The 27,180-nt window shown below is 31.0% G+C and overlaps 1 protein-coding gene, 1 long non-coding RNA gene and 2 other non-coding genes across 4 annotated transcripts; 3 read left to right on the top strand and 1 right to left on the bottom strand.

Moving 5' to 3' along the window:
- Positions 1 to 9,757: 9,757 nt before the first annotated feature.
- LOC140920224 (uncharacterized) lies at positions 9,758 to 11,887 on the bottom strand. The gene is made up of 3 exons (XR_012162944.1): positions 11,656 to 11,887; positions 10,718 to 10,765; positions 9,758 to 10,266 (listed from the first exon to the last, which is right to left on the bottom strand). It is a non-coding gene; the product is annotated as an uncharacterized lncRNA (long non-coding RNA).
- Positions 11,888 to 19,819: 7,932 nt separating this feature from the next.
- Positions 19,820 to 19,915, top strand: LOC113786792 (small nucleolar RNA Z103). The gene has a single exon (XR_003473105.1). It is a non-coding gene; the product is annotated as a small nucleolar RNA Z103 (small nucleolar RNA).
- A 97-nt stretch (positions 19,916 to 20,012) lies between these two features.
- On the top strand, positions 20,013 to 20,111 carry LOC113786791 (small nucleolar RNA Z103). The gene has a single exon (XR_003473104.1). It is a non-coding gene; the product is annotated as a small nucleolar RNA Z103 (small nucleolar RNA).
- Positions 20,112 to 22,228: 2,117 nt separating this feature from the next.
- On the top strand, positions 22,229 to 22,759 carry LOC140920391 (zinc finger BED domain-containing protein RICESLEEPER 1-like). Its single transcript, XM_073368661.1, has one exon. The coding sequence runs from the start codon at positions 22,229 to 22,231 to the stop codon at positions 22,757 to 22,759; it is 531 nt and encodes a 176-aa protein (XP_073224762.1).
- The last annotated feature ends 4,421 nt before the right edge of the window (positions 22,760 to 27,180 follow it).

Raw genomic sequence — 27,180 nt, forward strand, 5'->3', positions numbered from 1 at the left:
AATTTATAATTTATAAATTATTTTACAATTTGATAATAATTTATAATTTATATTATTATCAAATTATTTTATAAGTTATTTTTTAATAAATTTATGAATTATTTTATAATATTATTAGTCATTTACCAATGATAATAATTTATATTATTAGTCATTAAATTCAATGGAAAAAAACCACCTAATCACTCATAAATATCGACATAAATATTTTCCTTTCATAATGATATTATTCCTAATGATTTTATACGTTAAAAATTCAATTACTCATTAATGTCAATTCATTTATAATTTCTTTCAATTTATGTCAATCCATTTTTTAGTAACATTATACAATAAAAATATATATTCTATTTGACAAAAAATACAACAATTTATAAAAAAAAATAATCATAAAGTAAGAATATATGAAAAATTATTAAAAAAGTTACTTCCAATTATTAAAATACACAAAATTATTTCAAATTATAATATATGAATATATTAAAAAATATAATCAACAAAAGTTTACTATATATATGTGTTTTGAAAAAATATGTTAACACTTAATTTTTATCAATTAAATTATATATTTATAATTGAAAGCTATTTTTTATTTTAATTTTTCTTATTATAATGATAATTTGAATGTTAAAAAATAAATGAAAATTTAAGTATTGCATAAAATTAAATTATTTTTTAATAAAATTTATTTTTGGTACATATCAACATAACTATAATTCAATTGCACAAACTCTTTAATAAAATTAATTTCAAACTTTTGATTAAAGATATTCAATAATTTTTTTTTACAACAACTTCTCATGCTCGCAATTAAAAAATCATACTAATAAAACAAATAAATTTAGACTACGCTACAATATAATTCAACATTAACATTTTTTAAGTATTGCATAAAATTAAAGTATTGCATAAAATTAAATTATTTTTTAATAAAATTTATTTTTGGTACATACCAACATAACTATAATTCAATTGTACAAACAATTAGTTAAAACTTTTAAATACATGCCTAAAATTGATTTAAAGTATATGTAAATCTTTAATAAAATTAATTTCAAACTCTTGATTAAAGATATTCAATAATTTTTTTTTACAACAACTTCTCATGCTCGCAATTAAAAAATCATACTACTAAAACAAATAAATTTAGACTACGCTACAATATAATTCAACATTAACATTTTTTTTAAAATAAAAAATATTAAATAGTCAATCATATTTTTAAATTTTTATATCTTATTTTTGGGTATGTATTTTACATTTTATTTCATCAAATAAATACAACTACTTGAAAAATAAATTGTTAATCAAAGTACAATAAGTCAAACAATTATCCTATATAATAAGTTATCATACGAATTTTACAAAATATTTTAAAAATTAAATTAGATGATTGTGATAAACATGATTTTCCCTCATTTTAATTTTCCTAATCATATTCAATTATTACAAATCAATAAAGTAATATTATAAGTTAACTATATTTATAATACATAAAATATTACTTATAAAACTTAAAAAATTGTTTTACAATTATTTATAATAAATTTATAATTTATAAATTATTTTACAATTTGATAGTAATTTATAATTTAAAATTTATATTATTATTAAATTATTTTATAAGTTATTTTATAATAAATTTATAAACTATTTTATAATATTATTAGTCATTTACCAATGATAATAATTTATATTATTAGTCATTAAATTCAATAAAAAATAACCACCTAATCACTCATAAATATCGACATAAATGTTATTTATTTAATCTTCCTTTTATGAACAATTATATTATTTCACTTATTGTGAGTAATAATTTTATACGTTAAAAATTAAATTACTCATTAATGTCAATCCATTTTTTTATTAACATTTTTATAAAATAAAAATATATATTCTATTTGACAAAATACATAAATTTATTAAAAATAATCATAAAATACGAATATATGAAAAATTATTAAAAAAGTTACTTCCAATTATTAAAATAAAAAATGTTAAATAGTAAATCATATTTATAAATTTTTACATCTTATTTTTAGGTTTGTATTTTACATTTTATTTCGTCAAATAAATACAAATACCATTATATGTTGAAAAATAAATTAACAATCAAAGTACAATGAGTCAATCAATTATCCTATATAATAAGTTATCATACGAATTTTATAAAATATTTTAAAAATTAAATTAGATGATTGTGATAAACATGATTTTCCCTCATTTTAATTTTCCTAATCATATTCAATTATTACAAAATCAATACAGTAATATTATAAAATAACTATATTTATGATACATAAAATATTATTTATAAAACTTATAAAATTAATTAATTAATATCCACGCAGCGCGCGAGCCATAATCTAGTTTTCTATAATTTAGAGAGTGACCCAGACACATATGAAGAGGCAATAAAGTCTCAAGACTCTTCTTTTTGGAAAGAAGCCATCCAAGAGGAAATGGACTCAATTATGGGGAATAAAACTTGGAAATTAGTAGACCTCCTACCTGGATCCAAACCAATAGGTTGTAAATGGATCTGTAAGAAGAAAATGAAAATTGATGGTACCATTGATAAATTCAAAGCTAGACTTGTTGCCAAATGGTTTACAAAAAAAGAAGGTATCGACTACTTTGATAATTATGCACCTGTTGCAAGAATTGCATCCGTAAGAGTGCTTTTGGTACTAGCTTCTATCTATAAGTTTGTAATCCATCAAATGGATGTTAAAACTGCTTTCCAATACAAAGAGTTATCTGAAGAGATGTATATGAAACAACCTGAAGGATTTGTTATCATTGGACAAGAACATAAAGTGTGTAAATTGACTAAATCGTTATACGGGTTAAAACAAGCACCGAAACAATGGCACCAAAAGTTTGATAAAGTTTTGCTTTCTAATTGATACAAAATAAATGAATCTGACAAGTGTATTTATAGTAAATTTAATAATGGAAATGGTGTTATGAATCGTTTATATGTGGATGATATGTTAATCTTTGGCACCAATTTAGATGAGGTAGAAAAAACTAAAACTTTCTTATCAAAAAATTTTGATACGAAAGATTTAGGTGAAGCATATGTGATTTTAGGAATTAAAATCATTAGAGATGGAGTAAATATTGGTTTATCCCAATCTCACTATATTGAGAAAGTGCTAAAGAAATTTGATCAATTTAATTGCAAACCTGTTTCTACCCGATTTGATCAAAATGTTAGTTTACAACCACATAAAGGATGCCCTGTGGCACAACTAGATTTTTCAAAGGTAATCGGATGTTTGATGTATGTCATGACTTATACCAGACCTGATATAGCATATGCTATAGGTAGATTAAATCGATATACTAGCAATCCAAGTAAAGAACATTGGTAGGCTGTTAATAGAGTATTAAAATATTTGAAAGAAACAATTAACTATAGTTTAGTATATAGTGGATATCCTTTAATTTTTGAAGGATATACAGATGCCAGTTGGGTAACTTATGTTGAGGATCATGCTTCCACAAGTGGATGGATCTTCAACCTTGGTGGGGGTGTAGTTTCTTGAGGATCAAAAAATCAAACTTGCATTGCCGACTCCACCATGGCTGTAGAGTTCATTGCCCTAGCTGTAGGTAGTAAAGAGGCAGAATCACTAAGAAATTTGTTGTATGAGATACCAATTTTGCTAAAGCCAATGGCACCGGTATCCATATATTGTGATAGTCAATGCACACTATCCAAAGCATATAGACAAGTATATAATAGAAAATCTAGACATATTGATCTAAGATATAGTTATGTAAAGGATTTAATTTTAAATGGAGTAATATCCATTGTGTTTGTAAGAACTGAAAAGAATCTTGCAGATCCTTTAACAAAAGGTTTGATAAAGGATATGGCGTTGAAGACATCATTGGGGATGAGACTCAAGCCCATATCTAATTAATCATCAATGGTGGAAAATCAACTCATACTTGAGTAACATCAAATCTTGAGTTCAATAATAAAAGTACACTATTAGAATGATTGTAAGTACTTGAATATAGATACAACCCAAAGGTTGAAAGTACTTGGACCATAAGTATAAATTTGGAAGGTTGAGTTTTACTCTTAATAGACATATAGCATAAATTTTCTGAAATACATATTATGAGTGTATTTCTAATATAGTATACCTAGGGGTGTACGTGGGTTGGGTTGTGCCAGTTTTGAAAAAACCCAATACCCGACCCAATCGATTATGTTTGGGTTGGGTTAAGTTCTAAACCTGTATTTTCTTCATTTAACTCGAACCGACCTGACCCGATCAAGAACGGGTTGGGTTGGATTCGGTTGACGGGTTATACCTAAATAATAACCTATTTTTTATTTTACGCAAAACTATATTGAATAAAATATATTTAATACTCAAATGTCTCAAAATCTATAAAATTTCAATCACATCATTCAATTCTTTAAAAAATCATCAAAAGAAGAAGTTATTAATATAAAAATCAGTTATTAGATGCATGAACACTTTGCATCAGAATTCATATAAAAATCAGTTATTAATAATATTTTATTATAACTAATTTGTATAAAAATCATAACAGTTATGGGCACATCTGTAACAAAAGAAGAAGGTGGACGGCGACGCGACTTCAAGAAGCTAAAAATATAAAGAAGAAGAGTAATAAAACTCTATTGAACTGTTGGGACTGCCAAACAAAATTTTAAATATATATATATAACTAGTTACCGGGTTGGGTTTACGGATCGACCGGTTTAATTTGTTAAACTCATTACCCGAACCAAATATAAGCGGGTTTCAATGGGTTGGGTTGGGTCAGACCCGAAAGTGATTGGGTACGGGTAAAAATCGGGTTAGGTTGGGTGATCGAGTTGACGGGTCGACCCGCACCCATGTACACCCCTAAGTCTACCTATGTGAGGATGAAGTGAGGCCGCTTCGAAGAGTTAAAAGGCTTGATTCTTAAATTCTCATCAAAATGGTACGTGACACAAGGCCTTATCAAATATGTCATCTTTATAATTCTTTCGATAATACCGAGATTTTATGTGTAAGTTGTGCACACTTGTTCTAATGAATAACTGGTTCAAAGCTTGTCTATCAATTTATTCGGGATATGTGAAACCCATAGCTTACTAAGTAGTGGTTCAAATCGTAAGATACCATTATCTGAAACCATGATATTTCTAAAATTATGGGACTAGGTATATTTTGATCATTGTGGGGATTGAGAGATATTTCCAAATTATTGGGTAATATATCTATACATAATTGGTTATAATTGACATGATATTGTTGTTGGTTTAGTGATTGTGTTTATTGTCTGTCAACACAAGGTCCTGAGTTTAATCCGTACATGTGCCTTCTTTTTGAATAAAGAGGCGTTGATCAACCACCAGACCAGTGCAACGCCTTAGTCAATAACGTTATATGGATATATCCTTTCGCATTACAGAATGGCAGAACCCAGAATTGTAGTAAACACGAAAATTTGGAGATTGCTATCCATTTTTCTCACTCATTCTTATCTTCTAAGTCATCTTATTCTTCTCTAATGCATGAGTGAAGAATAAGAAATATTATTTTGTAGCATACTATTGAAAGATATTTTTGGTGTGATAGTGCACATCATATTAAGGTTTTCCAAAGTATCCTGAAGGGGATTCGCTGGTTATCTAATTTGCATCCGATTGGTGGGGGAGAATCGAACCTAAAGGCTAGTGTAACAACACACTTTGAAATTTGATACATATAATATTAATCAACAACTTCACTAAACCAACAAACTTAAGGTCATAACATTTGCTAACAAACTTTGCATATGTTTAACTCTATCCTGTTACTCTTCATTGTCTCACACAAACTTTTGACTTTTTAGACTTAGGAAACTTGCCCGTACATCGCACATATCCCTTCTTAGAAGGTCCTTGTACTCGAGAAAATATATCATTATTCCAAGACACATAACCTTGTGTGTTGAGTGATTTGAGATGTTCCAACCTCATTATTATATTTGCTCAATTCTTCCTGAAATGTAAACGAATCCATAACAAGTATATTAAGAAAGCAATATTCTAGATTAGCAAAAAAACAATATCTAGTCCTTCCAATATTATAACAACTAACAGATGACAAAATTGAGCACCTGAGTAGCAAATTATAATACAACAACATCAAGTCCTTCTAGTACTATAACAACTAGCAGATAACAAAATTCAACATTTGAGTAGCAAATTATATAACAACAACATTGAGTCCTTCCAATATTATAACAACTAGAAGATGACAAAATTTAACACTTGAGTGGCAAATTATAAAACAACAACATCAAGTCCTTCAAATATTACAACAACTAGTAGATGACTAAATCTAGCATTTGAGTAACAAAATTCAACATCAATCATTGCCATATACTTTAAAGTAGCAAATTAATCACTCTATGAAATACTATCAATTGTCTTCCAAAACAAACAACACTATAAAAAATTAAGTCACTATACTAAAAAAAGTGAGTCAATATATAGAACCAATTAAAGCTCAAAACTTACAATCACTCTTGCAACCTTTTTATTCACAATTTACCCATCTTTATGAGTACGAGTTTCAACGTAAATATCTTCACGTCTAGATACCACTCATTTGTCCTTTTTGTTTTTAAACTCAAACAAACAAGTTAAATGTATTTTGTTTTTTAAATACAATTTACCTCCTAAAAAGTACAATTCGAAACAAACCTTTTCATCAATAAGTTTTGGGAGACTTTTTGTACCCATACAATAGACATCTTTGAACTTAGAACGATTTTGTCGATTAATTTAACTTACTTTGTACATTTCATACAAAAGATATCATTCAACATAATGAATCAGTTAGTGCTTGTTTGAGACATAATAGCATTTACGACTTACTTGTCCTTCACTAGAAAACCAATGACAAACCAAATCACGATATTGATTTGGGTCAACTGTACCATCAAGTAATGCATTTGTAACTTCATATACATCAAACACCGTTTTAGGTTGTGACGTGAAAACAAATGGGTCATCACAAATACTTTTTTCGATATGTTTCAAAAATTTGAAATTCACAAGTGTGAGCCCAAACTTATCTTTCTTGACACCTCTCTTAATATCAACCCAATTACATTTGAATAGAACAACGTTGTACTTGTAGAATAATCCAATGAATTATATCGGTTAATTTTTCAAATTAATCAATTTCATCTTTTGAAGTCTTAGTCTTTTTAATTACAACAATATTTTGTATTTTAAGATATCTCTCTCTTTTTTGTGTGAAACCTGAAACCATTAATTGCATAATCAGTGTATCTTCTAACTATCTCAGATGGCCCACGACCTTACCCTCTAAGTTCATGAGTAACTTATGGACTCAATTGTTCATTCAAACGCTAAATTTAAAATATTACATGAATATAAGTAAGTCGAAAATTGCTAAAATTTAAAATAATACAACTCTTATATGCTCACCCTTTGTTGAAACAACTCAATAAATTTTTTACCATGTTGTTTATCAATTTCAAGTTATGACAATCGTGACGGTCGAGACTGTCTTTTAATAACTATAATATGTTCTCTAAAAATAAAAATAGTGAAGTTAAAAATGTTATAAAAAATATAAATTAGTATAAAACTTAAATATGATTGATGTCTTACTCTATAATGGAGCAACTGCGTCACAATTAGAAATGACATATCTATGCACTTGGGCTAACTCTTTTTGGTCAAGTTTAGTTCTACTCACTCTTTTTCGCTTCTCTAATTGTAACTTATGTTGTCTGTTACTCCGCAATGGTCTTCCAATAGGATGTAAAAAGGTCACATTATCTAGCAATGTAGAATCAATTTCATCATCATTCCTTCTAGGTCTATTAAATCGTGTTTCAACCTCAGAAAGATATTGCGAACAAAAGATCAAACATTTGTTGGTCAAATAACCTTCTGCAATTAATCCTTCTAGATATGCTTTATTACGTACAAAGGACTTAAGAGTTAGTAGAAACATGAAATTGAATTTATTTTAGATATTTATGCCTGTTTCATCAAACAAATTGTTAATAATAAAAAGAGCATACCTCTCAATAGGATACATCCATCGATATTGTACTGGTCCAACAACCTTGGCTTCATATGCCAAATGAATTACCAAATGCACCAAGATAGTAAAAAATGAAATAAGGAATTTTTTTTCTTCCAATTAACAAAGTTTCAAGGCATATGAAGACTCCAATTGTGCTAGAAATTCCACACTAAATACCTTAGAACAAATTTGCTTGAAGAGATTGCAAAAATTAACCAAAACTGAAGTGACTTTATCTGGCAATGAACCCCTTAATGCCACTAGAATAAGCTTTTTGCAATAAAACATGAAAATCTTAACTTTTTAAGCCAAATATTTTGCTTTGCTTGATATGCACACAAGGTGGGATGCTTGATGAGCTTTCATTTGGAATTTTTACATTTTTGAGGATGCTCAATAAAAGCATCATTTTCTTTGTTAGTAATTTGATAACATGCTCTTGGCAAAACAGTATACTATTTTTAGGGCTTAGTTGTGGGTGAAACATATTTCTTATGCCCTTACCTACAAGGTCATCCCGTGCCTTATAATTAACTTTGGACTTTCCTTCTTGTTTTAACAGTGTACTTATGATGTTAGCACCTACATTTTTTTCAATGTGCATCACATCAAGATTGTGACACAATACATTATATTGGCAATGTGAAGAAAATACTCTTCTTTTTCCAAGGTTGTGCCTCATTCGCTAGACCTTCTTCTCTAGATTCATCGATTTTCCTTAAAATATCACTCTCATCAAGTCTTCTAGGAGGATTCCTTAACTCCCGAGTTTCATCAAAATCTCTACTATTTAACCTCCATTTATGGTTGGGAGCTAACCAATGATGATGAAACATGTAGCAAATTTTTTTACCATGACGTAACCATCGTGAGGTTGTTTCAATACTACAACATGGACATGCATACTAACATTTAGTACTCCATCCAAAAAGGTTAACATATGCTGGAAAGTCATTAATAGTCCACATTATAACATCACGAAGTTGAAATGTCTCTTTCAATTTCATTTTCCCATGACTCTTGCAACTCTTGTACTAATGGTTGTAGGTAAACATCAATGTTACTTCCAGGACCTTTAGGACTGAGAATTAGTAGCAATAACATGAGGAATGATTGTTTAATGAACATCCAAGGAGGAAGATTATATGGAATTACCATAACAGACAAAGTGTTATGAGTAATACTCATAGTCTTGAAAGGATTGAACCCATCAGAAGCCAATCCTAATCGAACATTACGAGGATCAGATGAAAATATTGGATATCAGCATCAAACTCTTTCCAAGCAAAGGAGTCAGCATGATGTCTAAGAAGATCATCATTCAATTGACCCTGATGGTGCCATCTCATCGACTTAACAACTTTGGAGAATATGAACAACCCTTGCAGCATTGGTTTCAATGGAAACCATCGAAGGATTTATGCTAGTAAGTTCTTTCGCTTTTGAGAAGTCTATATCCCATTAGTTTGTACATCTTCATCTTTTGTTTTCCACCTTGACGTACCACACTTTGGACATACTTGATCATTTATATATTTATCTCAATATTATATGCAATCGTTAGGACAAGCATGGCTCTTCATATATCCCAATCCTAGCCTAAAATCATCTTTTTAGTTTCATAATATGACTTTGGCAAACTATTTTCTTCTCGTAAAACATCTCTTAGTAAATCTAGTACATATAAAATGACTTGTCACTCCATCCATGAAGACAATTTAAATGATACAAATGTATGACAAATGATAGCTTATTATACTTCTTACAATTTGGGTAGAGCATTTTCTCATTCTCCCTTACCAGTTGGTAAAACTTAGATGCTTCCCTGACTTCTGGATTCCTTCCACCTTCACCACAAAATGGCTCTTCTATAGAATCAATTTCAAAAACATCATCTATTAACCCATCCATGTCATGCTTCATTTCTACATGTTCAGTTGTGCTGCTTGAAGTTGTAGGCTCCTCACCATGAAATACCCATCGCCTATAACTTCTAAGTAATCCACACCGTAGATTTGTACAAAGGCGCATTATTTTTCCATTGATTTCTAAATTTTGAAAAGAAAATTAAAGAAATTCATTAACCCCTTGAACATATTCTACACTTTGTTTTGATTCATCGGTCATCCACCTTATATGCCCTATTTGACCAAATGTTGAACAGACACTGACATAAATGAAACAAACAAAAAAGGAAAATCAAAATTAAACAAACCAAAGTAAACATCAAAGTAAAGTAATAGACATCCAACAAAGAGGCAAAGATAAACAAAAAATCAAAATATTAAAAATATAGAAATGACAATAAATTTGTTTATACATATTGACAGTGAAATCAAATATTATCATAACTTTATATGTACACTTCCAAACTAAAAGTTTGAAATAGACATCCAAATGTAACTTTATTTTAATTTAATAGAATAAATCAACTTTAAAACAATTAGATTCTGAATTAGTAGCATATCAAATATTTACAAGTACGACACACAACTTTTAAAAACAGAACTACAAAAACCAAAGGTCTTTTTTTTTTTATCAAATAGAGAACAAAATAATAGGATCTAGAATTATAATATTTCAAATATTAAAAGTTAGTATGCTAAGCTAAGGATTACCTTCAAGTAGAAACGTTTATTCTTAAACTTGCTAATAACCCTACCAACCTGAAACAAAACAACTAAACTTTAGACAAAAAAAATATTCACCCACTACAAATTCATCACAATTTAATAATAACTATTTGTCATACCATATTTATCACAATCAATTTAATTAGTTGAGTTGAAGTTGTCATTTATATTCTCATACCCAATATTTTTTAGTTTTGTTTTTCATCAAGACATTTTAAGACTTCAAACATACTCATATACCATTCTCTTCACTCAACAACTTAAAAATTGAGAAAATAAAATAGTAGCATACTCACCTAGTTTACACAAAACTAATTTGGGACATAGTAGCTTATTATCCTAAACATTAAGGTTTCAATAAATTACCATACAACATGAATTGAAGAATTTTCCACGTAGACCTCCAAACCAAATCCAGAAATGTTCAAATTAAAACAAAAAACATCAAAACAAGAAATGTTCAAATTAAAACAAAATAACTAGAACAAGAACAACTAAATCAGTAAAAGCATAAGAGACATATGTTAGAGAAGACAATGAACGAAACAAACAAATATTGGGAGTCAAAACAATGTACACCAATTGAATGAAGAACATAACTAAATGGAGAAAATTATTGATGTAACACAGTGAACAAGAGGAAGGAAGAAATCACTTTAAACAAATGAGCAATTTTTCAAATCAAAAAGGGAAGAAGAAGTTAGGGTTTAAAAAAAAATGAGGCTTTTTAAGCAAAAATATGTGTTGTAAATGGGTCATTGTCCAATATGAAAATTGCCACAAAAAACACAAACCAAATCCAGAAACGTAAAAATTAAAACAAAATAACCAGAATAAGAAGTGTTCAAATTTAAAATAAAATAAAAATCCAAAACATGATTGTACGGAGGAGTATATTGATCGAGAACAAGAAAGATGTATACCTGGACTCAAGAGATAAATGGAGGTTGGTATCCTAAAGGTTGCTCACGGACGAGATTGTTGCTGGCAGACGACAAGGTTGCTCGCGACGGACGACAAGGATGTTCGCGGTTTTCGAATGAAGGTGTCGGCATTAAACAGAGGGGTTGACAACGGATGGAATATACGGAGCAGCTCTCGCAAAAAAAAAATTGAGAGTTTGAATGATTTTGCAATGGGAATGAAAAAGGGGGGAGGGGACTATGAAATGTACTACCCATTTAACTCTATCACTAAATACTATCTATATCTATGACTTGGGTGGTGTCAGTATATTACATCTATACCTACGATATGTGTCACTAAAAGCAACTATTAGTATATGGAAAAATTCTTGTAGTGAGTCATAAATATCATGACTTTGTGCTTGTGATCCTCGCGTTTGAGGGACTTGTGATCCTTGAGATATCACAATGGTGGTTGAGATTGATAGCCTTGAACAACACTTGCATTAGCTTGTGGATTCTCTCGTGCAACAGATTGTGCATTCCCAATAATTTGGGAACTCTATGTAGCTTGTGACTGAATATGCTTCTGCATAAACAAATAAGAAAAATACATAATCAACATTTAGTTTACGCATACATAGTGTCTTAAATCAGCATAAATCAATATACTTGCATACAATTACAGCTTCAACATAAATCACCATTCAACATACATTCAATTTCAGCATATATAGTGAATTACTTTATCTTAAAATATCATACAATTTTAACATATGTTATTGCTGCAATTTCATCATACATTTACAAGTTACAACATAGTATTTGAAAATTCAATTTTAACATAAATTAGCATACCTTATTTCCACCTTTAGGTATCACTCTACCAACAACAATTTTACCTTTTGCATGTCCTCACATTGTGACCAATTTCTCACATTTCATAGCTGATCGAAGGTGTCTCGGTAATACATTGCAATTTTAGGTCTCATTGTTACGCTTATTTATTTGTTTTTTTGGGTCTTTCCAATGCGCTCTTCTCATTCGCGGTGTTAGTATTAGCTCACTATTTATAAGTCCAAAGCTTTGGTCCATTTGAAAGCTTTGATGACGTGTGAATATATTGCCATGAATGTTGTTTTCCTCTAACAAGTAATTAAATTAAATTAACAGCTTATTGAGCTCTTTGAAGTAATTTAATATTGATAAATTTAATTATATTAAATAATGAGTTGAAAATGTTACTTGTAACATGTTGCAATATACTTCCTCTGGTCACTATTATAAGCACACACAAAAAAGAGTGATTGATACTTATCTCCTTTTTTTCTTTTTTTTTAATCTCAAAATGCCCCACTTTTAAAAAAAAAAATACAGCATTGCCCTACTTTTTTGCCCCAGTTGCTCATCGCAACCTGAAGATGCGACTTGGTGAAGGAGGTTTCTTTTTCATTTTAACAGATGGTCGTATCCTGGGGATGCGACCGTGTACTGGATTTTTTTTTTTTTGCCATTTGTATTTATTATTAATTATATTTACTATTATTGAATAATTTAAAAATAATTAAAACATTTAAAAATTCAAAATACTATTATGAAAAATAATAATAATAAATTTAATAATATTATAAATTTTAATAATAATAATAATAATAATAATTTTAATAATAATAATAATAATAAGAAAATCATATTAATACATTAAAATAAAAATACATTAAATCAAAAGAAAAAAATACATCAATCTTGAGTAGATGTGCCAGCAGCGTTTGGATAATATTTCTTAGTATGACCAGATATCCGACATAATCCGCACTTTCTTGGGACTCTATCCGTAGTGTCCATTTCTGTTCTAATGCTTTTGGTCTGTGGGCGACATTTCTTGACTCTCCGCATTAGTGGATTGTGACACACCTTAACACCTTCATATTGTGGCCAATATCATTCGTTTGGTATGGGTTGGAACGCTTCACTATAGACTTTTAGTACTGTTTCCACCTTGTACACATCAGATATAAGACTTTAATAATCATATTTGATGCTAGAACATGTTGTTATCACATGTGAACAAGGCATATGTTTAGCTTGATATTTTCCACAATCGCACCACTTGTTAGAAAGATTTACACTGAAATGACCAATTGGTCGCTCTTCTCTTAGAACTATTATCGTGTGGACCATGAAAGTATGGCTGATCCGATCAAAACTATCGACTCGATGACTATTGGATTTACGTATTTATGATTTCTTAAAAGTCATGCATGTTTCTGTGTATACCTGACCAGAAGCTAAAATTGATGCGTGTTGTTTTGTCATGGTTAGAAATAGTGTACCATTTTTATAATATGTTGATTGGACCAAAGCAGTAATGGGAAGGCTGTGTGGTCCTTTTAATAATGCGTTCATTGACTCCACAAGGTTGGTGGTCATCTGACCCCAACTGCTACCTCCATCAAATGCTTGAATCCAATCTTGTCGCGGGTATGTTGTCTAACCATTTCAAAACTTTTGGGTTTACGATGCCAATTTATCTGCGGTAGTATCAATATGTAGACTCCTCGATTGAGTAACCTGTATTGAAATAGTAGGCAATGCATTATTACACTAATTATAAAACTTAATAATTTAATTTTTCATTAATGATAAGAAGTAAAAATTAAATTATTACCCATAGAAATAACTTTTTTCATCAAAGCATTATCCTTAAATTCCCTTGCAAAATTTTGTGAAATATGTCGGACGCAGAACACATGCTTTGGCGGAGGATGTTGCCACCCATTATTCGGATTATTATAAGCACTCTTGATAGATTCGTGTCTATCTGAAATCAAATAAATGTTGGCTTGTGGAGTGACGTGTGATCTCAAATTTCTCAACAAAAAAAACTCCAAGCCTCTTTTGTCTCACCTTCCACAAGAGCATAAGTTATAGGAATGATATTGTCGTTCCCATCCTGTGCAACTGCTACCAATAGAGTTCCCTTATACTTATTGTATAACCAAGTCCCATCAACTTGTACAATTGGTTTGCAATTATTTTAAACAAAAAAGATGTTCTTGGAAAGTTTGATGCAAAATCAGACAAAAGAATCATCTTAGGTTATTCAACCGATTATAAAGGCTATAGAGTTTGATGAGTTTGATGATTTGGATTTAAGTAAAAAAGATGAGGAAGAAGAAGTTCAATCTGGTCTGCAACAACCGAACAATCTACAGGAAACAGAGATTTAAACAATCTTTGTTTCATTCTCCACCAAAAAGCTGGAGAATAATTGAAGATCATCCTCAAACACAAATCATTGGAGACACAACTGATGGGATTCGAACAAGAAAACCATTCAAGAATGATGAAAATAACATGGCAATGATATCTCAAATTGAATCAAAATTAATTAAAGAAGCCATAGTTGATCAATCTTGGATTGAAACCATGAAGGAAGAACTGCTGCAATTCGAAAATATTGAGGTCTGGACCTTGGTACCTGATCCACAGGATCAAACAATCATTGATACATGCTGGGTTTTCAAAAAAAAAAAAAAATAGATGAAGAATGTATGGTTGTAAGGAACAAATCAAGATTAGTTGCTCAAGTCTATAACCAACAAGAAGGTATAGACTACGACGAAACTTTCACTCCAGTTGCAAGGTTAGAAGCTATTCGTATACTTCTTGCATATGCATCTCATAAGCTTGTTAAGTTATTTCAAATGGATGTTAAAAGTGAATTTTTAAATGATTTTTTAAATGAACAAGTTTATGTAAAACAACCTCCTGGTTTTGAGGATCAATCAAAACCGAATCATGTGTTCAAACTTACGAAAGTTCTATATGGATTAAAACAAGCACCAAGAGCTTGGTATGAAAGATTAAGTTCCTTTCTAATTAAAAATGGATTTTCCAGAGGAAAAATTGACACTACATTATTCAAGAAAATTAAGAAAAATGATTTACTTATTGTTCAAGTATATGTTGATGATATCATCTTTGGATCAACAAATGAAAAAATGTGTGAATGATTTTCAAAACTCGTGCAAAGTGAATTTGAAATGGGCATGATGGGAGAAAATGGTATTTTTATTTGCAAATTAAACAATATGAATATAGTATTTTTATTTGTCAAGAAAAATACATTAAAGATCTGTTAACTAAGTACAAAATGAATGAAGCGAAAATTATGTTTACTCTCATGCATCCATCTTATTCATTATTCAAAGATGAAAATGGAAAATATATTTCAGAAAAGAAATATAGAGGAATGATTGATTCTTTGCTTTATTTAACTGCAAGTAGGCCTGATATCGTATTCACAGTAGGATTATGTGCTAGATTTTAATCAGCACCAAAGGAATCTCATTTAACTACAATAAAACGATTTTTTAGATATCTTGTTGGAACTACTAATCTTGGCCTATGGTATAGAAAAGATTCTCATTTTAATCTTATAGCATATTGCGACGTTGATTATGTTGGAGATAAAATTGAAAGAAAGAACACTAGTGAAGCATGTCAGTTCTTAGGCGAAACATTGATAAGCTGGTCTTGCAGAAGACAAAATACAATAGCTTTATCAACCACCGATAGGCATGGCATTTGAACCCGAACCCACCCGAACCCACCCGAACCGCCCCGCATCCGCCCCGCATTTAACGGGGAAAAACCGTTTTTAATGGATGCGGGTGCGGGTGCGGATTTTCCCCGTTTTTCAAAGTTGCGGGCGGGTGCGGGGACGGGTTTCATCAAATCCGCCCTGCACTTGCACCCGCACCCACCCGACATAAATACAATTACTTAAATACCCTTACATCTCTTAAAATAGTAACAAAACCCTAATTTTATCAATCTTCCTTCTTTTTCCTAGCTTGCTGCCACCGTCCACCTCCACCCTCACTTTTTCTGTCCCGAGAATGTTTAGTGAGATAATGCATTAAAAACACTCTTAGCTTTAGCTTACCATAGAAAGGAGAAAAAAAATGTCAATATAGACAAGATTGTCCAACACAATTTAATAAAATAGATCAGAGCTCTTTCTGACTAATTAGAGGCTATGAGTTCAAGTCAAAAATTAGGAATACAAAAGTACTAAATCTAGTGAAAGAATTTTTTATTTGTCCATTATAATTCTATTTGGCTCGAGGTAAGTCTGTAGTTACAATAGTTTAATTTAAAGACAAAAGTCAAAATAGAGACACTTTCTAAGAATTAATCAACGAAATTTTGTACCGTTGAAAAATTATATGAAAATAAGAACAAAAAATTATTAATTGAGTATCAATTAAAAAATATCATCTCTTTAGATTTAATTATAATTTTAGTCTTTATAAATTATTTAAAAATAAGAAAAAATAATAATTAATTGAGTATCGATTATAAAATCATAGTTTATTTTAATCTTTGTAAAAAAAAATTTATTTTATTTTTAGTCCTTTAATATATATTATTTTTGGCTTTTGATCCTTAGTGTTTTGCTTTTATCTTTGCATAATTTATTTATATAGAAATTGATCTATGTAATTTAATTTTAATCCTTATTTTGAGGAACTAAAATTACATATACTAACCATTTCAATATGAATAAATTTTGTAGATACTAAAATAAAATAATAAGAACCTAAAATAAAAGTGATTTATTTGTAGAGATTAGAAGCAAAGAATTATTTCTACATGGGAAGACAACACGCAATAGACATATAGTGCTAGCAAAGGCAATTGTAACCATGCGAACCACAACAAATGAGTCTAGCTCAAAAATAATTCTTGAAAAATCCAATCTTCTTAGAAGCTTCAAACCTTGAAAAAAACACCCAAGGTTATAAGTGGAAGCCTTTGATAAATCATGATATCTAAATAAAGCATTGCAAGCTGAAGTAGCAATGGACTTGTGATGAAAACCATCAACATTACATTCATTTCTATCTTTCCAACCAAGTATACATCACATGTTCCAAGAAAACCAATTTCTAAGGCCAAAGGAAAAAACATACTTCAACAAGCAAAACATGCATAATAGACTACTCCTCACCTATGTTAACCGAGCACAAGATACATAATCTATCATTTGACGTTGAAAGTGTTTCAGATTCCATAGAAAGGACGAATTCTATTATGACCTTGCCAGTTCCAAATTGTCTTAAAAAGGTCATATGCGTCTTCCATAATATTAGCAACACCATAAATGAGGTTAATTATAAATTGAATTTAGAGAAAATAAGCCATTAGAACAGTCTAACCAAAAAGGAAAATCAGATTCGCTAGGGTTAGGAGCGCGCAAGGAGAGAAACGGTTCCAACTCCAACCCTTCTTGGTAAAGCTGTCAAAAAAGCTCCAAACTCTAAAATTTTTTTTAATTTTTTTTTTTTACTAAAATCTTAATATTAGGTTCCCGATTAAAATAATTTTTTTAAATCCCAGACCCATTATTTTATTGGGCTTAAGAAAAGGGCTCGGGAGACCCCCAATATTTTGTTAATTTTGTGATTTTTTTCTTGAAAGATTTTTGAAATTTATTTTTCTCAAAAAAATATCGAAAAGAAATTAAAAAATATTTTTTTCTTAGAAAAATTTTGTGAGAAAAAAAAATTGAATTTGTTTTTCGCAAATTAAAAAAATTTCGAAAAAAAGTTATAAATCATTTGTTATAAAAAAAAATAGAAACATTTTTAGTGTTGGGGACTTTATTTTTTTAAGCATTTTTAATTATGACATTTTTTGGGGCCAATAATTAATAGACTTGTCAAATTGAGAGCTCTACTTGTTAGTGAAATATTCATTTACGTTAAAGTTTGCGTGACCTTGAGAGATAGGGGAGGACAAAGTTCAATTCTAAACTAGAACTGTTTGAAAATTGAACCAAATTAGTTTTCAATTTGAAAAAATCGAACCGAACTGGTTTTCAGTTCATAAAACCGAACCAAACTGTTTTATAAATTGGTGTACCGGTTTATTACTTTGAACCGAACCGAACCGATTTAACTTAATTTTTTTGTTTATATAGACCAAGTTTTACATAATTACCCCTAATTAATTCTAAAAAAAAATCGGTTCAAGTTTTTTGAAATAAAAACCGGTTCGATTTAGTTTTTTTGAACTAAAAACCAATTTGATTTGGTTTTTTTCAAACTGAAAACCAGTTCGGTTCAGTTCTAATTTTAAAAAATCAGTTCGAAAATAGTTCGGTTCTCAATTTTTATAAATCAGTTCAGTTCAAAAACAGTTCGGTTCAGTTCAGTTATGCAGTTTGGTTCAGTTTTTGGTTTTTTTAACACCCCTAGATATCACTAACCTCATGATTAGGCATGGCATTTGAACCCGAACCCACCCGAACCGCCCCGCATTTAACGGGGAAAAACCGTTTTTATCAATCCGCCCCGCACCCGCACCCGCACCCACCCGACATAAATACAATTACTTAAATACCCTTACATCTTTTAAAATAGTAACAAAACCCTAATTTTATCAATCTTCCTTCTTTTTCCTAGCTTGCTGCCACCGTCCACCTCCACCCTCACTTTTTCTGTCCCGACCGTCCTCCCTCCTCTTCGTGCGCCGCCTTCGTCATCCTTGGTGTACACAGCTGTAGGTTGCCTTGGGGTTTCTGCATTGAGCGATCTCGTCAAAGAGGTATTGAAACACCGTCATTCCCTGAAATGTTGATTTTTTTTTATCTTGAGAGCATGGTGACCATGGTCTAAATTGCAGTGTGATAGTGTTGCTTTACGATTGTTCAAATCGTGTAAAATTGAGGACAAATACAATCTCGATGTGATTGTAGATATCTTCTAAACCTTGAGGGGTTCATTGCTTTACGATTCATATTGGAGCATTATTGTTTTCCTCTAGCTATATTCATTAGCCTTGAGGGGTTCATTGTTGTAATGCTAAAATTGATTTTTTTTAGGCTTCTTGTGCTGTTCTTAAATGTGCTTGGAGTTTGGATTATTCCTACATCTTATATAAATGTGTCTTGCCAACTTTTTTCCTTCATCACGTATGGTATAAGTAAATCATATATTTAGTAGTGTTGGTTTCTCTACGTAATTAACTTTGCTTAGATGACTTTTTTTGTACTTTAAACGTATTTAATGAGACAACTGGTTAATTTTGTGTATGTTTATTGTATTTTGAAGACATATTTATCCTCTCTATGATATTCATGATAGTGTCTATTAGTATGTTTCATTGTAATGTGGAATTGATGATTATTTCCCCAGATGATCGAATCTGAACATACTGTGCGAATTTTTTTCTCTTTAGAGAAATCAAGCCTAATAATCTGATCCATATTTTCATTCTTAAAATGTTTTCCATGTTTATATTTTCATTGTGAATATACATTCATCTGCTCTTTTTATAATACTGTTTTTATTTTGCTTTCCAAGATGGATGTGATGATTATTTCCCCAGATGATCGAAGCTGCACATTCTGTGCGATTTTTTTTTTTCTCTTTTGAGAAATCAAGCCAAATAATCTGATCCATATTTGCATGTACAAATTGGTTATGGTATGTTTTGTATTTATCCTTATAATTCATATTGGAGAATTAAGCAAAGGGGAATTAAGCAAAGGAGAATTAATCAGCTTTGAACTGATTATGCTTTGATTCGGTTGTTTATAGAAATTTGTTCTTCCTTTTTCTGCATTTTTATGTGGTGAATTGGCGATTTAATATTTTTCTTGTTGTCTGAGTGTTAATTAGTGTCATAGAAATTTGGAAACTTTGAAAAAAAAGGCCATTTAGGTCTAATTCTTGCCAATGTGAAATAGAAATAGTGTTAAGCTTGAAGGTTATATGGAAGAAGGGTTTGGATCCACTAATGTAAATGAAAAAAATAACAGAGTGAGTTTTGTCCTAGCCATGATTTTTGAAGTTGGTGGATGCATTTTATTGAGTAGGATTTTAAGCCACTGAATTTTTATGAATGGTTAAGCCACTGCATTTTATTGAGCTGGAATTTTTATGAATGGTTAGTATGTATGACTACCTGAAAATTATGGATTTAATTTGACTACGTGATAAATTTTTTAAGAAATATATGTGTGTGTGTGAGTGAGTGTATAACTTATTTATGAATTTAATTTATTTTTATGTGCAACTTTACAGAATATATAAATGGAAATTGAAGGTACATCATCTCAACCACTACCATGTCAACTTACTACAGAAGAAAGTTCACATCAACCAACTATGAATGAAAGTTGTAATCCGTTAGCTAATGTTTCTACACCAAATGAAACTGTGCAAACACCACACGATGAGACAAATGATAATATGACAGATGAAATACCCGAAGATCGTAACAATAGACTTAAAAGTATTGTATGGGATCATTTTACAAAGGTCAAAGTTGATGGAAAAGAAAAAGCTAAATGTAATTATTGCAAGAAATTGCTTGGTGGGAGAGCAAGAGACGGGACCTCACACTTGCGCGGACATATGAAAATATGTACTCCACGTTTTTCTACCATGAGACATAATAACGGACAAACATTTCTTACTGCTAAGGTCTTGCAAGGTAAAAAGGAGTTGGGGACTGGAATTTATGATGCTGAAAATGCTAGGAAAGAGCTTGCACATGCAATTATTTTGCATGAATATCCACTTTCAATAGTGGAGCATATTGGTTTTAGGAGATACTCAGCCTCTCTCCAACCATTATTTCAAGTTCCTTGTAGAAATACTATAAAAAAAGAGATATTCAAAGTGTATGAAGTTGAGAAAACCATAATTTTGAAGTTGTTAGAAACTCTCCCACAAAGAGTGGCCATTACTTCTGACATGTGGACTGCGAGCAATAAAAAAAAAGGTATATGGCTGTCACTGCTCATTACATTGATGAAAATTGGGATCTACAAAGTCAAATTTTGAGGTAATTATAATTTCTTATAATACTAGTTTGATTGAATATTATTTATATTAGTCATTGAATGTGAATCTTATTATGTTAAGTTTATTTATGTTTGTGCCCCCCTCATACATGAAAGACTTTGTAATGCATTGGTTGGATGTTTGATGGATTGGAATATTGATACAAAATTGTCCACTATCACTTTAGATAATTGTAGCACTAATGATGCAATGATTGAAAAAGTTAAGGATAAGTTGCAATTGAATACATTGTTAAAGGATGGGGCTTTACTTCACATGCGTTGTTGCGCGCACATACTTAATTTGATAGTAAAAGATGGGTTAGAAGTTGTGAAAGATGGAGTGGAGAGGATTTGAGATAGTGTTTCATATTGGACTGCAACACCTAAAAGGAAGGAAAAGTTTGAGGAGACTGCCAAACAATTACGAATCTCTTGCACCAAGAATTTGGTTTTAGATTGTCCGACTAGATGGAATTCAACTTACAAGATGCTTGATGTTGCCATTTTGTATGAAGATGTATTTAGTCGATTAAGACAACGTGAATCCCAATACACTTGTTTGCCTACAAGTTTACATTGGAAATTTGCAAAAGATATTTGTGGCAAATTGAAATTGTTCAATTCTATCACTGAAGTGTTCTCTGGAACTAATATTTTCCTAAGATTTGTATGATCAAAATTGCAATAAATGAGTGGATTAAATCCTCTGATGCATTGATAAAAAAAATGGCAGAGAATATGTTGGGAAAATTTGAAAAATATTGGAATGTGGTTCATGAAATAATGGGAGTTGCTGTTGTTTTGGGTCATAGGTACAAAATAGAGTTGCTTGAATATTATTATGTTAAGTTGTATGGGAATGATGCTAATGACCAAGTTAAGTCGATTCGACAGTTGTGTTATGATTTGCTTTATGAATATCAATTGAAAATGAATAATGGTTCTAGTAGTGATTCTCAAATGTTGGATGTCCACTTTAGTAATGTTGAGGGTGATGGTTTAGAAGACTATGATTTGTATGTCAGAAGAAAAAAAAAAGCTAGAACTTCGTTTGTCAAAACAGAGTTGGATGTTTATTTAGAGGAGGAAGTTTTGCCAAGAAGTCCTGGTTTTGATATTTTGTTGTGGTGGAAGTTGAGTGGCGTTAAGTATCCAAAACTTCAAACCATTGCAAAGGATGTATTGGCAATTCCTGTTTCTACCGTAGCTTCTGAATCTGCATTTAGTATCGGCGGACATATCTTAAGCCCTCATTGAAGCCGACTTCATTGGACTATTTTAGAGGCCTTGATGTATGCTAGAAGTTGGTTAAGGAGTGCTGAGAAGACTGGTATTTGTTTTAAATTATTCATTTAAATTTTAATATATTTGAAATAGCTTATCATTTTGTATATCTTAAATTATTGTTGTTTATATTGTACTATGTTGATATTGATAGGTGATTCAAAATCTAAAGTGGATAATGAAAATGCTATTTTACTCAATGAAATAGAGTCTGACGAAGAAGGTATTCTATTTTCTACATTGTTTGATTTAAATTTGTCATGTTAAATGTTAATATTTAACTTTTATTTTTTAATATAGGTGAATTGTTGATCAGTGGTGTTACTTCACTTTCCAATTCCCGTCTTGAAGATGAAGATGAAGATGAAGATGAAGATGAAGATGAAGATGAAGATGAAGATGAAGATGATCGTTAGAAAATGCTTATTTAGAACCTTTTTGTTTTGATGATTTGGAACTTTTTACTGTTTTGATTGATTAGTTCGTTTGAACTTTGAATATTTAGAACTTTTGTTCGAATTGAACTTTTGTTGATCAAAATATTATGACTTGTAGCAAACTTCGACAAATTTGAAGATATTGTGATTTTATTATTTTGATTATTGTAGTTTTAGAACTTATGTTGAATGTAACTATTTAGTCAAATTATTGATTTTTTATGCTATGAATAAAAAAGTTCCAATTTTTGGAGTGGGGGCGGATGCGGGGTGGGGAAACCCGTCCGCTTTGGGTGCGGGGGTGGATGTTAAAAAGTCACCCCCGACGGGTGCGGGTGCGGGTGTGGGTGCGGGCGCGGTATTGGAGTTGCGGGTGCGGGGTTGGTAATGCTTAAAACCGTCCCCGCCCCGCCCCGTTGCCATCCCTAACCACCGAAGTTGAATTTGTTTCAGTAGCAAACTGTTGCTCACAAGTTCTTTGGATTAAAAATCAACTTGAAGACTTCTCTGTAAGTTACTCAAGCATTCCAATTTATTGTGATAATACTAGTGCAATCAATTTATAAAAAAAACTCATATTCAACACTCTAGGCATATTGAAATAAAACATCATTTCTGTTTCAAGAAAGATATTGAATTAATTTTTGTTGATACTCAAAATCAGCTTGCAGATATTTTGCAAAAACCTCTAGTTGAGGATAGTTTCAATTTGATCAAAGAAAAACTGAAAATTATGAAAAAAAACCAGAAAATTCACGTTAATTTCTGTTTCGGCAGAAAACGGAGAATGTTCATCAATCTCCGTTTTCCAGACATCATTCTCTGTTTTTCAACCAACATTCTCCTTTGCGTCGTCACTTTCTCTCTTTCACAGAAAAAGGGTGATGACTCTTCATCATATGCATATTTTTCATTGATTTTAGTCTTATTTATTTTTAACCATTAGTTAATTTAAGGAGTTATTTGATATATTTTGTTAATTTTATTTCTTTGATTTAATAAAATGTTTATGTTATTATTTCCTTGATTAAGTAGAGATTTTTCAGAGTTTTGCGTTGTTGCTTTGTTTTAGTGCAGTGCTGAATTTTGGTGAGAAATCAACATGACCTACGTAGAGTATTTCAGCCATATCCGGAGTTGTAGATGTCCAATTGGAGTCAAACCAAGTTTAAATGAAACCTAAGATCCATAGCTAACACTTTCAGGAAGACACTGGAACCTAATTCAGAATCCAAATAGGAGACAAATGCAGAAAATGTCCAATAGCAGATGTTGTGCGCCTGAAGAGCAAAGACATGCGCCTGGGCGCATTTCAGCCTTCTTGAATCTGTCGACTTGCGCTTGAAGCGCAAATTCCCCGTCTGGGACACGTGGCAGGCGGGTGAATGTTTAAAAATGCATTTTTTTTCTTCACTTTTTAGGGATCTTTTTTACTATTGGCAAGTGGGGAGACTTGTGTCCTAGCATAGAAACTCAAAGACGGCCGTTTCTAATGCCATTGGAGCAGTTTTATCAAGAATCATTCATGAATCTTTCTTGTAATTCTCCTCTAATCTCTATCTTTTTTGTCTCTGTCATGAGTAACTAAACCCTATTTGTTAGGGTTTAGGGATAGATGCAGGTTATGAAACCAATTAAATTAGTTGCAGAGGCAATAGTTTAACAAGAGAATTCTTGTACGATAAGGCTTAGTTATAATCTTAAATCCACTAAGGAATTAAGGGTTATTTTGGAATTAAAGGTTCTGTCCCTAAAACATTAGGGCAAGAATAATAAAGAGAATTTGGTAATAATCCAATAAAGAAATTAAGTAACTATAATCAAATTAGACACCAAGGTTGGATTCGAAGTGAAATTCATCCCTAACATTTTTCTGATTATAAATGATCAATTTTATTACTGTTTTTAATTTTAAATATTATTTCAATCAATTTGGAAACTTTTTGTTCAATTTTAGTAATTAAACATAATTTGATAGTAAAACGCAATCAAAGGGAAAAGGTAAATCTTGGCATTTAATGCATGTGTCTTCTTGTTTTCAAAAGGTGCACTGACACGCTGTCAAGTGACTTCCTGCCCCCAATTTCTTCTCATTCCCTAGGTTCAAACCATCATTGCATTTTCTCTTCAACAACACAAAATTCTGTCGTAACTGAACCCACACGAAACCATTCATTTTCCCTCTGTTACAAACTTCATCTTCTCAATCTGAATCACTATCTGAAATGGCAATAACAAAACAATCTGCATGCAAAAACGCATGCCCCAACACTCCATCATCAACCTCCATGAATTGTTCACCTTCTCCACCATCAAGACCAACTCCACAAGCAATTTCATCTGATACAACCTTATCAGATTATCTTTCATCATTCCCAGAATCAAACCCTAACCCCATTACCCCAAATCCTTTGTCCATAGTCCTTCCACCTCTCTACACATGTCCTCCTCCAAACATCGCTCAAGTTCCTCCACATTTATGGAAAACTACCCTCAATCCTACAACAGCCAAAAGGCGTTCTATGTGTGTCCTGGCAGGAATTGGAACTTCAAAAGCCCTACACACGAATCCAACAAAACCCTCAAATCCTATCACCTCGTCTAAATCATCATTCTTATATGAACCTTCTCAATCAACACCACCAAACCAACACCCCGATCCTTGAAAGTAAAAACCACCATCACACTGTCCCAATTCCTAGCCAAAAATAAACTTAGAAACCCACAAAGAAAGAAAACAATCGCCCCTAAACAAAAACTAAGAACTGTTGAACCCCAATTCCAGAACGTTCTCCATTTCAAGAACGTTCTCCAACCCGTGAGCCCTTTCCCTCACCAAACCCAAAATGTTCTCCAGTTCAAGAACTTTCTCCATCCCATGAACCCTATACCTCACCAAACCTAAAATGTTCTCTCACTCCAGAACGTTCCCAATCCTCCAATCAAGAACGTTATGCACATTCTAATAATCCAACATAACCTTCCCCACAATATTCTCCTCCATCCAAAAAATCCAAACTTCAAAGTCCTGCTCTCATCCCTTCCAACAAAATAAAAAGTATACAAAGAAAAATAGGCTCAAAGGCCCATATGTATTGGACAAGTTTTTGCTCTGGAAAATCTAAATGTTGATGGCAATGTTGTCAAACATCATACAAATTTGTTAGGTTGGACTTACTTTTTGGAAATCTTTGAACGTTTATATCTAGACGTTGTAAGAGCTTTAATTAAGTTAGTTTTTATTCTAATTTATAGAAGTCTTTTTGTAATTAGGAACTTCTGTATATGTTGCTGCATATCTGACATTTTCTATCTTTGAAATGATTTAACAAAAATTGCTTATGTTGAAATTATATGCATGTTTTTTAATTTTCTGCCAAAATCACTTACTGCATAAAATGAGGGGAGCTTTTAAGCTCTTCAAAATTAAAATTAGAATCAGAATTAAAATCTAAATTAACATGTTTGTCATCATCAAAAAGGGGGAGATTGTTAAGACAAACTCTCAATTTAAGTTTTGATGAAAATAAACAATGGTTAATTAACAATGTTAATTATGATTCTAAATGTTATGTTAATTTAACTTGTGCTTTTGAGTGGATTAATTCAAAGATAGGACTCAAGAAAAGCAAAGAAATCAACAATAAAAGATAAAAACTGAACAGATAAGAAAGGATAACATTCTGTTGGACTTTAATCCTCTTAATCCTAGTTTTGACATAATTAACAAACATACAATGTTCATACATCATATGATAAATCTAATATTTTAATTGAGCAAGATTTCAGGAACAACAATCCCATCCTACACACTTGAAACAAATTGCTTGGAGCACAAGAAATCAACAAAAGTTGAATTTTGACTGAGTAAATCGATTGGGAAATCGATTTGATAACAAGGGTGTAAGGAAACACAACTGTTTGTGATTGTATAATCGATTGGACAATCGACTGACA

Source organism: Cicer arietinum, chromosome 5, assembly GCF_000331145.2.
Source record: "Cicer arietinum cultivar CDC Frontier isolate Library 1 chromosome 5, Cicar.CDCFrontier_v2.0, whole genome shotgun sequence".
Lineage (NCBI taxonomy): Eukaryota > Viridiplantae > Streptophyta > Magnoliopsida > Fabales > Fabaceae > Cicer > Cicer arietinum.